The sequence below is a fragment of the Ptiloglossa arizonensis genome, chromosome 10, assembly GCF_051014685.1.
Source record: "Ptiloglossa arizonensis isolate GNS036 chromosome 10, iyPtiAriz1_principal, whole genome shotgun sequence".
In the NCBI taxonomy this organism is placed as follows: domain Eukaryota; kingdom Metazoa; phylum Arthropoda; class Insecta; order Hymenoptera; family Colletidae; genus Ptiloglossa; species Ptiloglossa arizonensis.
This window is the reverse complement of record NC_135057.1, coordinates 14609088-14627574: the sequence shown is the minus strand read 5'-3', so window position 1 is coordinate 14627574 and position 18487 is coordinate 14609088. Positions and strand designations below refer to the sequence as shown.

The window sequence follows — 18487 nt, the reverse complement described above, 5'->3', positions numbered from 1 at the left end:
CGTTCGTCGTTGGTTCCTCGTTCGTATTTTATTTCACGCGCAAGATCGTAATCTTCGTTCGACGAGCAACGACTCGAAAATGGTACGTCGTCGGTTCCTCGTTCGGTATCCGGCTAAAAATGTTCCCCGAATCTCGCGAAATCGCGTGGAATGGCCTCTCGAGTCCGCGCGGGACGTTTTGAAATCGCGTGGAATGTCAAACACGGGTGAACGCTACACTTGTAACGAGCGCGGCGCGTCGCGTCGCGACTCGATGTTCGGTGCGTTCCACGCAGGTGCCCGATGCAAAGCACACAGATACGCGCACGTATCCGATAATATTTGACTTGAACGAAAGAAAAGGAGGCGCGGCTCGGTTTGTTCCTGCTCGGTCTCTCAAACAGAGCGGAGGCCTCCGCGGTCCTTGCGACCAGCCCCCCACCCTTCCGCCCCCGCCTCGCTTCCTTATCTTAATTCCCAAACAAAGGAAACGTCAGGAGACGAGGCACGATTCCTTATCTGATCGTCTTGTCACGTCTCAACCGGTGTTCGACTATCCCCGATTCGCTTCCGTGTTATTCTTTCGACCCTGCCACCTTGTTTCACGGATCCCACGGCTACCGCCTCCACGAAACTGGGCACCGTGGCCACCTCGAGATCCAGTAAATTGCTCCGATCGCATCGCGGGAAGCGAGATTCTCGTTCGAATATCTCCTTGTACCGGTAACGATCGATTTTTACGCCGTATCGAGCGATCGACAACGCGGAACAAAAATACGCGAGCTTTTTCCCGTTTCTCCTCTCTAGAATTGACCACGGTTCTCGATACCGAGGTTTAGTGTCTTCGAGACAGCGAGATATTGGAATTCGCGCGAACAAACGCGAATAAACGTCCGTTTCGACGGTTTCTCTTTAAACATGCGTCGTTTCTTTGCGATACATTTGCGTAAACGATGTAAGAATAATTTATTCATCGGACTGGGTAAGTGGAAATCGCTTCTGTCGATAATTATTCTCGAAACGCGTGAATAAGGATTTGGTAAATAATAGTTTAATTTTTTAAAGAAAATTCAGCAAAGTAATACTACCGCCATCTAGCGAAGAACAACCGAAACTAACCTTTTATCTTTCTGCAACGCCCTCGACGGCAAAACGTCCAAGTTTGTCGAGAAATAATTCCGATGATCGTTGCTAGATGTCGCCCCTAACTACTGTACAACGACATTACAAACTCGTATTCGTATTTTTCTTTTTCTTTATAAATGTTCAAGATTCTATAGTTGTGTCAGCATGCTGTGTATCGAATGCAACACTGAACCCTCGACGTATGGTCAAATACTGACACTCGACTTAATTTCGTGATAAAGAAGACATTCGCGCTATTGGAAGAAACATGGACCGCCATCTATGCTAAAATTCGCGTTATAAGGTAATCAGCAAAGTTCGACGGCAAATGGTTTCGGTTCGGCGTTACTAGATGGCTGCACGAATTTTAAAATCGTTTTCCAGTAAAATAAATATATATATTTTTATAAAATTTAGAAAAGCGTAAAGAAAAAAGAAGTAAAAGCGTAAAAATGAGCATAGAAATTTACTCGTGTTATTCGAAATGATTTTCGTGTTAAATAATATATCAGAAACCGCCCTTTACTGCGAAACTCGATCAAAATTAAGATCTGTAGTTTATTTAATCGTTCGTAATGCATACATAAACACGTATTGCAAAAATAATATTCGAAATATACGTAAATGTTAATAACAATTGCGTTTAGGAACAAATATTCATGGAAACTGTACGTCTGCACGGATATCGCAGTATCCTGAAGTTCATTTATCATAATTACAAGCAACCGTCGTGGGACCGTAGTTTAAACAATTATTAACAATGTCCTAGAATACATAATAGCTTAAAATATCATTTCGTTTAAATATTCTTTTTTCGCAATGAAATTTTTCATTGGGTCCAACTGAAAAACTTTAGACTACACATATCGATTATCGATTCACAGGTGTTTATCACGATGATTATTCTTACTAGAAAAGCGATTAATTGAATTTCGGCGCTTTCCAATAAAAAATGCGACTTTTATGCGTATTGTGTAAGTTATAAAAATTGAATAAATGTTAAATTAATGTACCAAATAAACAATTATTACTTTCCATGCTTTGGAACGTTACGAAACACGTTTTTACTTCGATTCTCGACCGAATTCAATTTCTATAAGATACTTAATCATTTGTAATGCATAAATAAGATGCACATTGTTCGATTAATATTGAGAACATGCGTAAATGTTAGTAACAATCGCGGAAATGAACAAACATTCACCGAAATCGGTCGCCTTTGCAGATTTCGTCATATCATGAAGTTTACTTATCATAATTATTAACAATCTTCGTAGGACCATAGTTTAAACAATTATTAACAATGTTCCTAGTATAAATAATAGCTTAAAAGCCATCAATTTCTTGAAATATTCGCTTAAATCGACCAAATAAATAAAGTCGAAGTAATGGTAAGTCACCTTCTCGAGGGTATAAATAGAACCGCCGACTACCGAAAATTTCATTCGCCCGGGAGCCTCCGAGGCGGACGGAGCTCCTCCTCTGGGGCATCTGGACCCCTTGGGTAAGGGTCGCCCGGCGCGGAGAGGGGCGCAGAGGCGCGGGTTAGCCCCGACCCGCGGCGGATCGGCGCCGACTAGCGGCGGACCCGTAGCGGATCGGCGGTGACTAGCGGCGGAACCGCAGCGGATGCGAAGCGGACTTGCGCCTATCCGCGGCGGATGAGAGCCGATTCGCGCCGACGGCTCTCAGAAATTCTCAGAAATGACGTCATTTTCGTGAAATTCCAAAAATTCTCAGAAATGACGTCATTTCCGCAAAATTCCGAAAATTCTCAGAAATGACGTCATTTCCAAGAAGTGGCACGATAGGAATACCTCCTCGCACTTCATGTTCTCCTGATACCAAAGTCTCGAAACTCGTTCAAAATTCGCGCCTCGGGGAAATTCTTGGAAATGACGTCATTTCCAAGAAGTGGCACGATTGGAATACCTCCTCGCACATCATGTTCTCCTGATACCAAAGTCTCGAAACTCGTTTAAAATTCGCGCCTAGAGGAAATTCTTGGAAATGACGTCATTTCCAAGAAGTGGCACGATAGGAATACCTCCTCGCACATCATGTTCTCCTGATACCAAAGTCTGAATTTCGGACAAATTTTAGAAAATTTCTGAACTTTGGCTAAAATTTTTCCCCGATTTCGGGACTTTGGTATCAGGAGAACATGATATGCGAGGAGGTATTCCAATCGTGCCACTTCTTGGAAATGACGTCATTTCCAAGAATTTCCCCGAGGCGCGAATTTTAAACGAGTTTCTGTACTTTAACTGGAATTTTTCACGGTTTTCGAGACTTTGATATCAGGAGAACATGAAGTGCGAGGAGGTATTCCAATCGTGCCACTTCTTGGAAATGACGTCATTTCCAAGAATTTCCTCTAGGCGCGAATTTTGAACGAATTTCTGTACTTTAACTGGAATTTTTCACGGTTTTCGAGACTTTGGTATCAGGAGAACATGAAGTGCGAGGAGGTATTCCAATCGTGCCACTTCTTGGAAATGACGTCATTTCCAAGAATTTCCTCTAGGCGCGAATTTTGAACGAGTTTCGAGACTTTGGTATCAGGAGAACATGAAGTGCGAGGAGGTATTCCTATCGTGCCACTTCTTGGAAATGACGTCATTTCTGAGAATTTTCGGAATTTTGCGGAAATGACGTCATTTCCGAGAATTTCTGAGAGCCGTCGGCGCGATTCGACTCTCATCCGCCGCGGATAGGCGCAAGTCCGCTTCGGATCCGCTGCGGTTCCGCCGCTGGTCGGCGCTGATCCGCTGCGGGTCCGCCGCTATTCGGCGCCGATCCGCCTCGGGTCGGGGCTAACCCGCGCCTCTGCGCCCCTCTCCGCGCCGGGCGACCCTTACCCAAGGGGTCCAGATGCCCCAGAGGAGGAGCTCCGTCCGCCTCGGAGGCTACCGGGCGAATGAAATTTTCGGTAGTCGGCGGTTCTATTTATACCCTCGAGAAGGTGACTTACCATTACTTCGACTTTATTTATTTGGTCGATTTAAGCGAATATTTCAAGAAATTGATGGCTTTTAAGCTATTATTTATACTAGGAACATTGTTAATAATTGTTTAAACTATGGTCCTACGAAGATTGTTAATAATTATGATAAATAAACATCAAGATATGACGAAATCTGCAAAGGCGACCGATTTCGGTGAATGTTTGTTCATTTCCGCGATTGTTACTAACATTTACGCATGTTCTCAATATTAATCGAACAATGTGCATCTTATTTATGCATTACAAATGATTAAGTATCTTATAGAAATTGAATTCGGTCGAGAATCGAAGTAAAAACGTGTTTCGTAACGTTCCAAAGCATGGAAAGTAATAATTGTTTATTTGGTACATTAATTTAACATTTATTCAATTTTTATAACTTACACAATACGCATAAAAGTCGCATTTTTTATTGGAAAGCGCCGAAATTCAATTAATCGCTTTTCTAGTAAGAATAATCATCGTGATAAACACCTATGAATCGATAATCGATATGTGTAGTCTAAAGTTTGTCAGTTGGACCCAATGAAAAATTTCATTGCGAAAGAAGAATATTTAAACGAAATGATATTTTAAGCTATTATGTATTCTAGGACATTGTTAATAATTGTTTAAACTACGGTCCCACGACGGTTGTTAATATTACCTGCAAGGCGACAATGTTCCCCTGATACCATAGACTGAAAATCGGGCAAAAATTTTAGAAAGTGTTCGATTTAGGGATACTTGGTACCAGGAGAACATGAGATGCGAGGAGGTATCCTTATTCCGCGGATTCCTGGAAATGACGTCAAATTCCAAGAATTTCCGCGAATTGAAATTTTGCGGGATTTTCGAATTAATTTCTGAACTTTTATTCGAATTTTTCGCTGATTTTGGAACTTTGATATTGGGAGAACATGACAGGCGAGGAAACAAGAATATTTTGCCTTGGTCAAAATAAATTTATGGTCACCACAGATCACCAATTACTTGTTTACTTTTGTTAAAAAACAATTACAACAGCAATTTGTTAAAACAAATATAGCCCTTGAGTCGCCATCTGGCAAAGCAAATTAGAATCATTTCTCGACAAATTTGGCCCAGTAGCCACAGATGACGCCACCACCAAAGGAGACGCAACGACTGAAAATGCAAGGGCTTCGTAAAATTACTATAATTTTGTTAAAAATCACCTCAGTTTAATGCTGTTGCGCTTATTTGAAGGACAAATGATTATTTTATCCGCCAATCTGGCCAATAATTTATTAACGCTATTTTTATGTCTAATACTCTGACCATACAACCGCATTTCAACTTGTCTGACCATACACACGCATGTCTACTTGTCTGACCATACACTTACATTTTCTACATGTTTAACCATAGACGAGGGATAATACTACTTGTCTGATCACAGATGATCTAGGACTACTTTTCTGACCAGTAAGAGGGTAATACTACTTGTCTGACCATGTCCTTGCGTTTCCACTGTCCGAATATGTACCGCAGCTATTCGCTCATAATATTTTATATAGTTAATAATTGCATTAACCTGCTACCGGCGATGCAATTAGTAATTACATACTAAATAATATAGATTTTCCAGATCTCAACACGTGGATGTTGTTGCTTATAGAGACCTACCCTAACCTTACCCTACCACCCACCATTTAATTTGGGTTACAACTTTTGTATTTAATTTTAATTTACAACTTTCCAAATATATAACTCAGCAACGATGGTGTTTGGATCGTTGTTCGAAGAACCAACAAACATTAGAGTTTCCAGAAGAATCTACCTTGAAAAGGCTAACTAAGACACAAGTTGATGCAAAAATGGAGCTCAATTGCTCATATGAAACCTGCCTACTTACATTCTAATTATTTCTACCTAAACGAGCGATTACACTTAATAGTAATATCCTCCCTACATAAAAGCTAATGTTCCTTATTCTCACTAAGAGTTTACCAATAATTCGTGAATTCCGTTCGAACTAATCCTGAAGTGTTACAGTGTCCATCGGTAGTGCGACATCACCGCTACAATTCGTAATTTGTAACAAAAGAAACTACAAATTTGAAACACAATTATCGAAATAAATATTGTTGTATTATAATTAAGCCATAAATGAATTCGAAATAGTTTGCCCACAATTACAATGTAATTCGTAGATACGGATTGACTTATATAGATCCCCACTCTATAATGAAGAGATAAAGCACAAAAACAATTTAATCGTTTCACTCGTATTGATTGAATTTATAATTAAAAGTGTATTCACATTAGACGAAACACCGATAGTTAAGATGATTTATGGTCGAAAGTATTAAGAACGATTAGACACAATTAAATGTGAGCGAGCAGTACTCACGTACTTAGATACTCACACGTCTCTCGATACTGAATAACAACCTACCTCTGTAAGTCATTGAGTTGTTATTGACCTTGACATTGTCAGTATTTAGTCGCGGAAATAGAGAATATCTCGGGTATAAAATTTGTAAATTTAAAATCCCAGAGTGTCAAAATGGCATTTAAGTTGACAGCAATTTCGGTTTTTCCATATATTTGTCCTTATTTAATTGTTTTGTAACTAATAAACTATACTCCAAAGAAAGCAATACGAACAATTGATTACTGTGCAAATATAAGCCAATAATTAACCCTTTAATGCTTTAATTCATTTATTTACACAATGAAATATCAAAATATGAAAAACTAAGTGAAAGCAGACAGACAAATACATGCACTCATTTTTTTAAATATAAAGTACAAATATATCTCAGGTTCAAATTGCCTTTATTTATCGATATTTACTAAATAAGCTGTAATTCGTACTATAACAGTAACGGAAATATTACAAGAAGTATATAATATACCTGGCAATAAGGGGTTAAGAAATATATATATATACACACACACACACACATAACTTACTGACTAATATCCAATTAAAACGTTAATTTTACTGTCTTTGAAAGTTACTTGAATACTATGAAAAAATTTTAAACTACAGATATTTTTATTTTTTTATTTCGTAAAAAATGTTTAAGAATAGTTAGAAAAAGGAGTAAAAGATTAAAAAGCCTTCAGTTGTTGGTAAGCAGAGAAAGTCTAAATTGTAACTACAAATATTGATCATAAATTGATTATTGTTTAAATAGCATTAATTAAAAGATATCGTAGTATCGTTAACATTACGATATAAATAACACGTTTAACATTTTTTAAATATTACTGTTTGTGCATATTAACATTAGTAAAATAACATTAAATTATTACTCTACTTCACGGGTATTAAAATCATTATTAATAATTAATAAATTACTTTTGGAAATCCTTACGATTAATAGTTTCCCAATACTGACAGCATTACAAATTTGTCAATAATATTGATCCTTAATTACTAAGACAAGTATGTCGTAATTAATTACTGTTAGTTTAACATATAAATAAATGTAATAAAATACATAAAAAAGGTAAAAATGAATACGAACTATTTAATTATGATGAAAGATTTGATCCCAGGAAGAGATATCTTTTATCTCTAGAACAAAGAATAAATACATTATAAAAAATTGTACGGTGGGTTAATTGGTCGCTTAACTAAATATTTATTTTAAGTTTTTAATTGGTGGTAGCTTTTCTACTTCGTGGATGGTTGGTTCTATTTCAGTTTCTAAAACAATCTGATCTAACCACTGCTGAACTTGCTCTGGGAGTCCATAAGAATTGTGTTGTTCTTCCGTGATGTTCCTCCCAGTATTTTTGAAATATTTTCCATCTTCTTGTTGATTTATACTAACACTCTGAAAATTAAAGTCATTTTTTTTAACTTCTGAGTTAGTGTTTGGAGACTGGTCGATTGTTTCTTCGGAATCTTTTCCTTGGAAATCATTAATATGACTGGATTTTTCTGTTAAGTTTGCCACACTAAAAGTCTTCAATAATTCACTAGAAAGATTTTCCATTTTTCTGTCTTCTGTCATAGAAGAAAATTCCATTTTTGTGTTAGAAGAAATAATTTCTGAACTTTTGATAGACTTGTCAAAGCTGACATGATCTTTATTAACATCTTGGTATTCTTCAATTTTATATGGTTCTAAATTAGTTATAGCAGTTGAATTAGAACCTGTCAGCTCTAGTCTTCCAAATTGTTTGATTTGTTCTTCAAGAGTATTTCTGTCGTCCGATATTAATATAGATGGAGAAACAATTTCTTGGCTAGATAATGCCAAAGATATTTGTTGTCTGTAAATTGCTTCTGATTGTCGCAAAAGTTGTTTCTCTCTGGCATATAATGTTTGTGCCAGACGAGCAAAGGATATTTTAATTTCTCTTTGAACCTTAAAATTAATTGTATATAATGATAAAATATTTATGTGAAACAGTAACATAATAAGTTAGCATTGTATTGGAAAAATGTTAAAAAGAAATGATTATAAGAAAGTTACTCCAGTAGACATAAACAATTTTCGTAAAAACAGTTCAACGAATTTAACCTTAAAATTTGTATTCTATAAGTACAGGATAGTTACATAAAAAAGCAATAAAAATAGAAAAAAGTACCTGAAGAAACTGTTTTTCTAAAAGAGTTCTCTTGTCAGCTTGTATTAATTTTATCCTGTCATGATTGTTATCGTTTTCGGTATTATCTTCATTCTTTTCTATCATGTTACTTATTACGTGAATCCAGTGAAGTACTTCGTTTTGCAACAAACCTTTATCAACGATAAAACGTGGAAATTAATATTATTAGTCTTTTAGTTATTTTTCAAAGACACACGATATCAACTCGATACAAGTCCGAAACCTAATCACAAACTATCCACTTCCTAATTATTTTGCACCCGTTAGATTAAAGGTACACTGCCATCTTGATGCTTGAAAAATTTTAAATCTTTTTTTATCGACACAAAATATCAACTGTTACAGAACTGTAATAAGATAATGCCGTACAAAATATTCAAAAACATATTCAACAGCGACTTTATATAAAAAATGTGAAACAGAATATCAGAAGAAAACTTAAGTATAAAATATAAGAAAAGTATAACATGTATCCTCGCTATATTTTACCTATCCCATGGTTTTTAACATGTATACAGGTGCAACTGCAAGAAAAAGAAAATAATTTCTGTCACTGACAATGACAAAAGGTATAAAATAGTATATGTACTCTGTATATACTGAAACTCCAATAACTTTTCAACGATCATCTTTATTTACCAAAAGAAAATTTTGTCATACAGATTTGTTCCTCCTATTTTTCTTTTTCTCTCGCATTCCCTACAAGTGAAATGCACGTAACATATGCATGTACCTACAACAGATACTAGTGAAATAATTAATTATAGTAATTTTCAATTGAATATACAGTGGATTCTGTCAAGAAACTTTTCAAATATTTATCGTTCAAATCTAATTCGCGCCGATAACGATTTTTCTTATTAATAACATAATGAATATCTATTACCATATTGCCCCTACGCAAATCTACAATTTTCATTAAGAATAAAATTTGCACGTACATCTTCCGTAAAATCACATATAAGCCGAAATATTTTTGTATTCGATCGTAAAACAGATTACGGCTTATCTATCGATTGAACAGCAAAACGTAATAACTATGGCAGCGTAGATACGTGTATTTTATAATTAAATTCAAGATGTGCAGTTATTTTCATTTACCGTACACGCCCGATATCGCTAAAATAAATTAGCAGCTAAATTTGCAATTAGGCTTACACAAATAGTTTCGGCAATTTCGAACGTTCGTGAAGTACTACGGATTCTGTATCTTTACAGTTAAATTTTTGAGAATATAAAATTGCATCGACCCATCGTTTAAGCGTATAACTGTTTTTGCGAACTATTCGCGTATACCGAAAATTTCTTGTTCTTGTAATATAAATATTAATTAGTACTCTAAATACATTTAAGGTAATATACTAAACGCGATTTCTGAACACTTTAGTCGCTTCGTATTTTTAAATGGGAGTTCCCCTATCCTCGGATAAGAGTCTAACAATTATTACCTACGCGATAAAAAAAAAGAAGAGCTGTCGTTTAAATAATATAAATTTTGCCCTCAAAAAGGAACACGATAAAAGTTCATTCCGAATTAACGAAGAAATAGTAATTCTACGAAAAGTTACACGAAAGTGATAACAAAAATGACATCGTTACAGTTAGTTCGTTAAATTAATGATAATCAGGAAGTAGTAAAAATTAGGAAAATCAATTCCTTTTGAAATTGAAATAAATCGGTGGCAGTTAAAGCGGTGTTAGCTCGAGCGATGACTGGCCCATTTTCATTCGCAGGCTCGCTACGTCGTCTTCTATTCGTACCAATAATTTGTATTTCTAGAAGAAAAACAAACCAAAACAGAATCGAGGTATCATTTTTCATTGGTTTAGAAATTCGTTAGACGATAAAACGATAGATGTTTATGATTTACCGTTGAATTATCTCCAGGTGTTGTCATCCAGGCGTACAGCATATAACCAGGTATGCAGAGCATCGACGATAAGGCTGTCATCCAGCCGAGAACATGCGACCACCATGGGTATTCGTAATCTAAATATTTTACAGGCGTCCATTGCACCAGATTGAAGATAAACACGCCCTGTTCGAAGATTGTCGTTCAATTACATAATTAAATCAACGAAAACGATGCAATCGGTAAAATTATTTTCACCGAGTTACATAAAAGTATATAAAAAAAAAAACATAATATTGCAAGCAAACGACTGCTCAAAAATCAACGTAAAAAAAATTGATACGTTCGACTTACAACGCAAATCATCGGGGTAGTAATTGTCCAACAAAGTTTCCACCACATGAGAGGATAGTAGCCTATCATGTCCCTGATGGCGTCGTAAAATCGGTTAACCCCGAAGGCCCAGCTTATCGAGATGCACTCGAAGAAAATTAAGAAGAGAAGACAGAATCCGGAAACTGCGTACGAATCGAGGATCTGGAAGACGTACATGCCACCTTGGGAGATACAGGACAGCCCGATAATGTAAGAGAGCACACAGACGATCGCGATGAAGATCTCCTTGCGTCGACGAAGCAGCTGCGGCCACTCGTCCACCTTGGGTCGGGAAACGGTTTATCTTTTCATTAAATGTGTACTGATATTACAAGAAACCACCGAGAACTAACAAATACATTACCATTGCAGTGATAAACCCTTCCATGGTACAGAACTGAGAATCCAGACCGATGAGAAGAAGCATGAAGAAAAACAGGCAAGACCAGAGAGGCGCCCCTGGAAGCTGAAGGACCGCCGATGGATAAGCCAAGAAAGCCAATCCTGGACCGGAAGCAGCGACCTCCGCGACAGGTTTCTGTTGCTCGTGGGCCATAAAGCCGACCACAGAGAATATTACGAAACCAGCGAACATGCTCGTCGACGAATTCACCGAACACACGATTAAAGCGTCTTTGTAGACATTGTTCGTGAACTTGTTGTAACTACCGAGAGCGACCAGGGTGCCAAGACCCAACCCGTACGAGAAGAAGATCTGCGTGACCGCGTCTATCCACACCTGCAAAATCCATTAAATTTTTGCTAAGAGGAATAATATAGCCAGGAATTACAGTACATTTACCTCCGATTCTTTCAGTTTGGAAAGATTCGGACTGACGTAAAATCGTATGCCCTCCATGGCTCCGGGTAACGTGATCCCACGGATCAGAAGAATCGTCAGCAGCACGTATGGAAAGAGCGAGGTGAAGTAAACGACCTTGCCGGTCCACTTCACGCCCTTCCAAATACAAAAGTAACAAAGAATCCAAACCAAAAGGAGGGTACCGGCCAATTCCCAACGTATGTTACCCACGTATTCCACGCCCTCGCTGATCTGGAGCGCTCGTCGCCTGGAAAAGAAACGGTTTTCGTGGATTTTCGTACTTAACGCGACGATTCCTCGTTTACTTTTCGGGCCTGATCGAACTTACTCCCAAAATTCTTTCACCGGATCGGTGAGTTCCGCAACCGTCACGTTTACGTCGTTCACGGAACACATCCTGACGACGTTAAGGGTGGTGTGATGCTTGGTGTACTTATTCCAACACAACAACGAATCCCTGTCGTACGGGTTCACGCAGTTCTTCGTGTTCCAGTAGTTGTTGCAGCTTCCCCACGGTAATTCTAATTAGACGAGAAAAGTTCCAATTAAACGAGATACCACTTGTATACGTAGTTGTCGTTGTTCGATGAAAATAAATCTAACGAGAATTTATCGATATTCCGCTTAGCGAAAAAGTTTCTTTTTTTTTTAAAATATCATCGTGAAAGTAATTTTGTCGTAAAATGTAAACCTAAATGTAATCATGTACACGTTTTCGACATAGAGCTTCAAAGGGAGCGTTCCAAAAGAAAAAATCGTCGTAGCGAAAAGGTTAAACGTACTTCCGGTTTTTAATCGTACATAACGTATCTATATACTGTACGAAGCTGAGAAGTTGACCTCTGGAAGATATCACGAATCGCATTGAGTCGGATACTTCTTTGGTCGATCTTCGAAGGTGACCGAGAAAAAAATCGCTCGACCCCGTTCCCTTTAGAGGGTTCTACGCTCGATCCAGAAGTCATTTTCTCAGCTCTCGGCTCTATAGACAGCAGAACGAACCGCTGCGCATGGACATGAAGAAATAGAAAATGGCCCAGGCAAGTATCACGATATAGTAGACGTTCATCCAGCAGGACATGACGGCCGCGGCGTATCCGATACCCTTGAAAAGGGGGGCTATCTTGAAGACACCGAGGCCGCCCACGGTGAGCATTTGACCGAGCGCTAGTTCCATGAAGAACATCGGGATTCCAGCGAGTACCAGCGTCAAGAAATACGGGATTAAAAAAGCGCCGCCGCCGTTCTTGTAACAGAGATAGGGAAATCTCCAGACGTTTCCTAAACCGATCGCCAGACCAACCTGTCGAAGGGATTCGATTAATTATGAAAGAAAAATAGAATCGTCGAACGTGAACGACCGGACGATATCTCGGTAAATTTACCACGCTCAAAATGAAGTCCAGCTTGGTGCTCCATGTACCGCGTTCCGGAAGTGGCTTCGTTTTGCTCGACGTCGGCGTCAGATTTAAAGCAGTTATGTCCGGATTTTCGGGATCCGCGAGCTCCGGTTCCCTCGTTGCTTCCGTCATTTCGATGATTCTTTGTCACCTGCCTGTAAAAAGGTTCCCTCGGCTCCTTTCTCGCGCGTTCCTCCACACCTCGCGGAACTATCGCGAAGACATAACAGTCCTTCTGTCGACAATGATACGCGCGTCACAACACGCACAACTCGCCCCCTTTTTCGATCGTTTGACAACTTCAACGATGCTGGAGAACGAATCGAGCCGAATTTTTATCGAGATTCACGTGGAGCTACAATCCCGTGGATCGTTTGCGATTTTTCTCAAGGTTCGACCCCTACCACCGAGGATGCAATTTTCACCGCAAACGATTCGACCGAGTTTCTACTTCCGGGCGCCGGACGCGTTTCGTGTTCCGTCGCGCGGAAAATCTGCGGAAGACCATCACCCTTCGAAATTCAAGGATACCGAGTGACGCGAAACCCGACGAATCGAGGACTCCGCGAAAGAGGAACTCTCACGACTCGGAGCGCTCGAAGGAGCACGCATTTAGAGGCAACCGACGAGTAAATTCAAAGACATCGAATTTTTTCTTAGTATATTTTCCAGTTAGATGATCTCGTGCGATACCGTTCCGAGTATATCGATCGAAAATCGCTGCGTTCCGTTTGTAAATTTACCTCGATAACAATTCTGACGCGCAGAAAACAGAAGCTCGAAGTAATAATTCTGATCTCTTGCAACGAGAACAATTTTGGATGTTTGAACGATACGCGGGAAAAGAATCGAGAAGCTTTTTTTATACCCTTTCGAAACTATTCTGAACATTAGTGAACATTATCGATATTATGCACTTGGAAGAAAAATACGATCCTACGAATGTAGCGTGGATCATTCTGTGCAAACTTAATCAATTTTCGAGTCACGTATCGCGATAGAAAACTCAACCGGTGCTACGAGGCGCAAGATCTTTTCGTTCCTTTCGTTTTTACTTTTTATTACCGTCATTCGTGAAAATGATCGACCGTGCGCGTTTCCAGAATTTGTTTACGTTACCCTTTCGTATCTCTTTCCTTCGCGTTACGGTCTCTCGGTCTAATTTGCACACGAGCAATCTCCCCGAGAATTTTTCCGCTTAAAATTGTATTGGATCGTACGCAGTTCCAGTATTTATTTACGCTACCCTTTCGAGCCTCCCCCGCGTTTCTCTCTCCCGCTCGAATTCACACGGAAGCGATCTCTCCGATATTTTCCCTACTTAAAAAGCCTTCGAACCGCGCAGCGGCGCGGGAAAACCAAATTCCCCGATTTGATCTCGCGTTCCAAGGTCCGCGGGAAACCCCGCGAACTACCCGCGCAACGGTTTCCGGTTTCCCCGTCCACCCGACGAGATTTCATCGAAATCGATGGGCAACCTCTCGCGGATCGATCGGTAAGAGAAACGCGCAATACCAACGCGTGGTTCGATATCAATAAGAAAGAATCGAGGCGCGAAACTATCGATGCGATACGGTTAAATACGAATGTCCGGCTGGGGAACCCCGTAATGAATATCCCGAGCCCGTGCGGGTCCCCCCCATAGCCCCATCCTTCCCGTTCCCCTTCGCGGGCCGATCTATTTGCTCGGCTCCCTCTTCCTCTTCCACGCTCATAAAAAACAGCTATATTCTAATTAACCGAGAACGCGTTGTTCCGCGTTAAAGGGACGTATCGTCGCCTACGATCTTGAGTTTCACGGTTCCGGTTATTCAATCGATGGTAACCGTCTTCGATCGAAAACCACGAATCCACCCCGTCGCGACGGTATCGATCTCTCGTCGAATCACGACGATCTCGTCCGCCACCACAATTCTCGTCCACTGGTGGTAATAGTCGGATCGTCGACATACAAACCTACTTGCGAAACCGATCCTCGATCACCACGATCACCGCCGTGCGGTAGTTCCGGTCCCGTGGACACCGGGACGCCTCTTTCGCGCGAGTTTTTCCGCCGATATCGCGTAAACAGAATACGATAGTTACGGTCGTTCCTCGCACGAGAGACGATATGACCCGAACTATACTTTCCCCGAGATATCGAGTAGCGGGCGCGATGCACTTCACTGCGCACTGATCCCGATGATCCTTCAGGCGACGTCTCGGTCGCGTGGTACGGGCGGCATTTCGCTGGCGGAATCCCCGAAACGAGAACGTGTTAGGTGTATACGCGCGTGTACGGGTGTACGTGTGCACTTTGATCTCTCGTCTTAGGAGAACCTCGATCCGCGAGTTCAAGAAGAGACGTAGGTTTCCCTAGAACGTGGCGGTTGCGACGACGGTGCTATCATCGATCACCACCGCGCGGGATGATCCAGGGATCGACGAGGTGGACGATTATGGGTGAACTCTCTCTCTCTCTCTCTCGTGTTCGTCTTTTGACTATTTCACGCTCGACTTTCAGCGTATCGAGGTGGGTCCCCGATGAGAGACGGTGCGAATGCTCGGCCGGCCCGCTCAGAACTGGAATCGGGAGTTCGCTTTCGACGGCGAACTAGCTGAAATATCGGGGGTACGAAATCGGGGGATCCCCCTTTTCCTTTTTTTCCCCCGGTCCACCCTTGCCGTTTACATCGGTGTCACGCGTTTATTCCGCGCGCGCTCACTCGTGCCTGCTCGCGCGCAGAGAGCAAGAGGGGACGAGGAAAACAAGGAGAAAGAGGGTCACCAAGATCGCAACAGTATATCATCATCAAGTTGACGGCTATCTCGACGAAGCTGTGCTCTTTATTGTCACCCGTTCCGAAACACATGTGCGTGTGTGTGTATATACATATATATGTATTATATATATGTATGCATCTATGTTTGTATGTATGCATGTACTATATGCATGTATGCATGTATGCATGTATGCATGTATGATGTATGTATTCATGTATTTATGTATGTATGTACATATGTGTGTTTTGGAAAAATACACACACATGTGTGTGAATACATATATGTTTTACTTGTATCTTTCCTTTCAATGTTTCCTCCGAATTCTAATTTCGAGACAAGATGGCTCAAAAATGGATCCCGAGATAGCATTTCGCAAATGCTCTTTTTCAGGCACCTATCGCGAAGATTGATCGCGATCGAGAGAAATCAACAAATCGATGATAGAAAAAGAGAGAGAATCTAAAAAAATCTTGGCCGTTCGAGTATTTCCGGTTGCTCCAAAAACCGTCCGGACGGCAGTGTCGGTTCGAGCAACGATTTTTCCGGAAACACTAAACGCGCGACGAATTCCGATTTTCTCGATCGATCTTTGTTACCGGAACTGTCGATCCAAACGCGTGTACCGAATTTCTGTGCTTTCCGACGAAATGGAAGAGTCCGATAAAGTAGGTGAGCAAGACTAGGAAGCTAGTATATCCGGAGGGTTCACGTGACACCGATCTATCGCTACATCCGTTCTGGGTACACTCTGTAATATAGATCATCAGGATGATCGACATTAACTCACACAAATCCCGAAGCATCTACTACAGATAGAGACCAGCCGCCGGTCGATCCACCGCGTTTCGTACCGATGTTCGAGAGGCCAAGAATTTTCGTTGGTACGCGTCTCTCGCGAACAGTTTTTTTTTCTACCCTGCGGATGAAGCACACGGTGCGCGATTAATCGTCGTGGAATTTTCGAAAATTCGACCTTCGATCCCGCACCAGCTGGAAATCGTTCGCGACGAACGCGACGAATTTTTCGCGTCTTTTCGCAAAACAGGAAACTTTCGGTGCGGTTAATTTCTGTATCTTGCGCTCGCGCGCGCACACACGGTTTGATTGCTCGTTAACGGCCAGCACGGCAGAGGGGAGCATCCCCAATGACCAGAGGATGTGCGGGAAGTGGCGCGGGAACCGCGTTAAGAATCGCTTTGCGGGTCAAATCTTTTTTTTTTAACAGTCGAACCACCCTTTCGTTTCACGGGGTATCTTAACGCGTTTCGTACGATTTTCGGTTGCGAATGCGAATGGAATTCGGTACCTGGTTCTCGAAGTTGAGGAATCTCGATTGGAAAAATAACGAGTGTAAAACAAAGGATTGAGAGCAACGCGTCTTTCCCAATTTCGACAATATCGGTAGAAGTGTGCCGAGAGATCGTAGGTATTTTGTTTTCTTTTGTCTCCCTAGTTTGATGAACGTGGATCGTAACGTACGTAAAGGGAGATCGGGCGAGATCTGTTCTCTATACGGGACTCCGCTCGCAGCAACCTCCTCGCGGTGAAACCCGGTAATCGTTATTACTCGAGACGAACGATCGTTCTAATACCGAGCTAATTGGCTGCGAACTTGAAATAGTTTCTTAATATTGGGTAGAAATGGTTTTAACTTTTCTAACGCGCGAGACTGTACGAAGCTTTGAATATTTTAGCGAAACACGAGGATACGAATGTAACTACGATACGTTTCAATGTATTAACCCGCGTAGCTTTATTTCTTTCCCTTCTTTGCATCCTCTACGTAAATCTAAATTATTAATCGATGAGTAAATTCCAAGAGTTATTCGATCGTTTCTTTCTTAGATTATATTACACGTATTGCAGTATTGGATCTGAGAATAAATGGAACTAAATCTTTCGAAACTGTAAAGGCGGCTGTAATTTTGAAAATAGGTATTCTTAGTTGCGCGTTGCTGAATGGTTTTGGGTTCCATCTACGAGAACGAATAGAACTTGCAAAATTTTCCGAGACCGATAAGTTCGAAAGAACCGCGAACGATGTACAGGAACGAGTTCGTTATATTTACTACCTTTACCGACTTCGATGATTCGGGTGAATGTAGTTTCTAGAATCATTCTTGAACAAAGAAGTCGCTCCAAAATCACTATTATTTTAGGTGAGATTTAAAAATTAAATTTTGCAAAAAAAATACCATCATCGCATTTATAGCTATTTACATTTTCAACGACGGTTATGATAATGTTTCATTAATGCTGCAAGTACCGCAAATAAATAGCAGAGCAACGAATTGCAATTTTTGTAAAAAAACGAATCGACAACTGTTTAAAGTAGTTTGGAGAGAAAAAGCGGAAAGTTTTAGAGAATGACTTTGCCATTTTGTGATATTGTTTCTTTCGAAAATATGAAAAGTTATATAAAGCTTAAAGTTCCATTTATACCTACTGAAAAAATCTAAATCTTTTATTTAGTAATTACCTACGAAAAGGATTTCATTGATTTTCAAATGCCTCGGAATAGTGTACCCCCTTCGTTACTATACCTAATGACCCTAAAATTTAATGCCAATCTGAACGGATAACATAGGAA

At 40.3% G+C, this 18487-nt stretch overlaps 2 protein-coding genes across 5 annotated transcripts; both read right to left on the bottom strand.

Annotated features, from left to right (window-relative positions):
- Nucleotides 1-7333: 7333 nt before the first annotated feature.
- LOC143152154 (uncharacterized) lies at nt 7334-8951 on the bottom strand. Its single transcript, XM_076321958.1, has 2 exons — nt 8663-8951; nt 7334-8439 (listed from the first exon to the last, which is right to left on the bottom strand). The coding sequence occupies exons 1-2, from the start codon at nt 8765-8767 to the stop codon at nt 7708-7710; spliced, it is 837 nt and encodes a 278-aa protein (XP_076178073.1). The 5' UTR covers nt 8768-8951; the 3' UTR covers nt 7334-7707.
- Nucleotides 8952-10321: 1370 nt separating this feature from the next.
- On the bottom strand, nt 10322-15227 carry Gat-a (GABA neurotransmitter transporter-1A). Of its 4 annotated transcripts, none has more exons than XM_076322159.1 (9): nt 15095-15227; nt 13120-13444; nt 12737-13037; nt 12063-12255; nt 11714-11981; nt 11276-11650; nt 10891-11193; nt 10555-10722; nt 10322-10459 (listed from the first exon to the last, which is right to left on the bottom strand). In XM_076322159.1, the coding sequence occupies exons 2-9, from the start codon at nt 13264-13266 to the stop codon at nt 10370-10372; spliced, it is 1845 nt and encodes a 614-aa protein (XP_076178274.1). In that variant the 5' UTR covers nt 13267-13444; nt 15095-15227; the 3' UTR covers nt 10322-10369. The 4 variants fall into 4 exon arrangements, with proteins under 4 accessions (XP_076178274.1, XP_076178275.1, XP_076178276.1 ...); XM_076322160.1 differs by having other exon boundaries at nt 13120-13369; nt 15095-15203; XM_076322161.1 differs by having other exon boundaries at nt 13120-13369; nt 15091-15180.
- Between the last annotated feature and the right edge of the window lie 3260 nt (nt 15228-18487).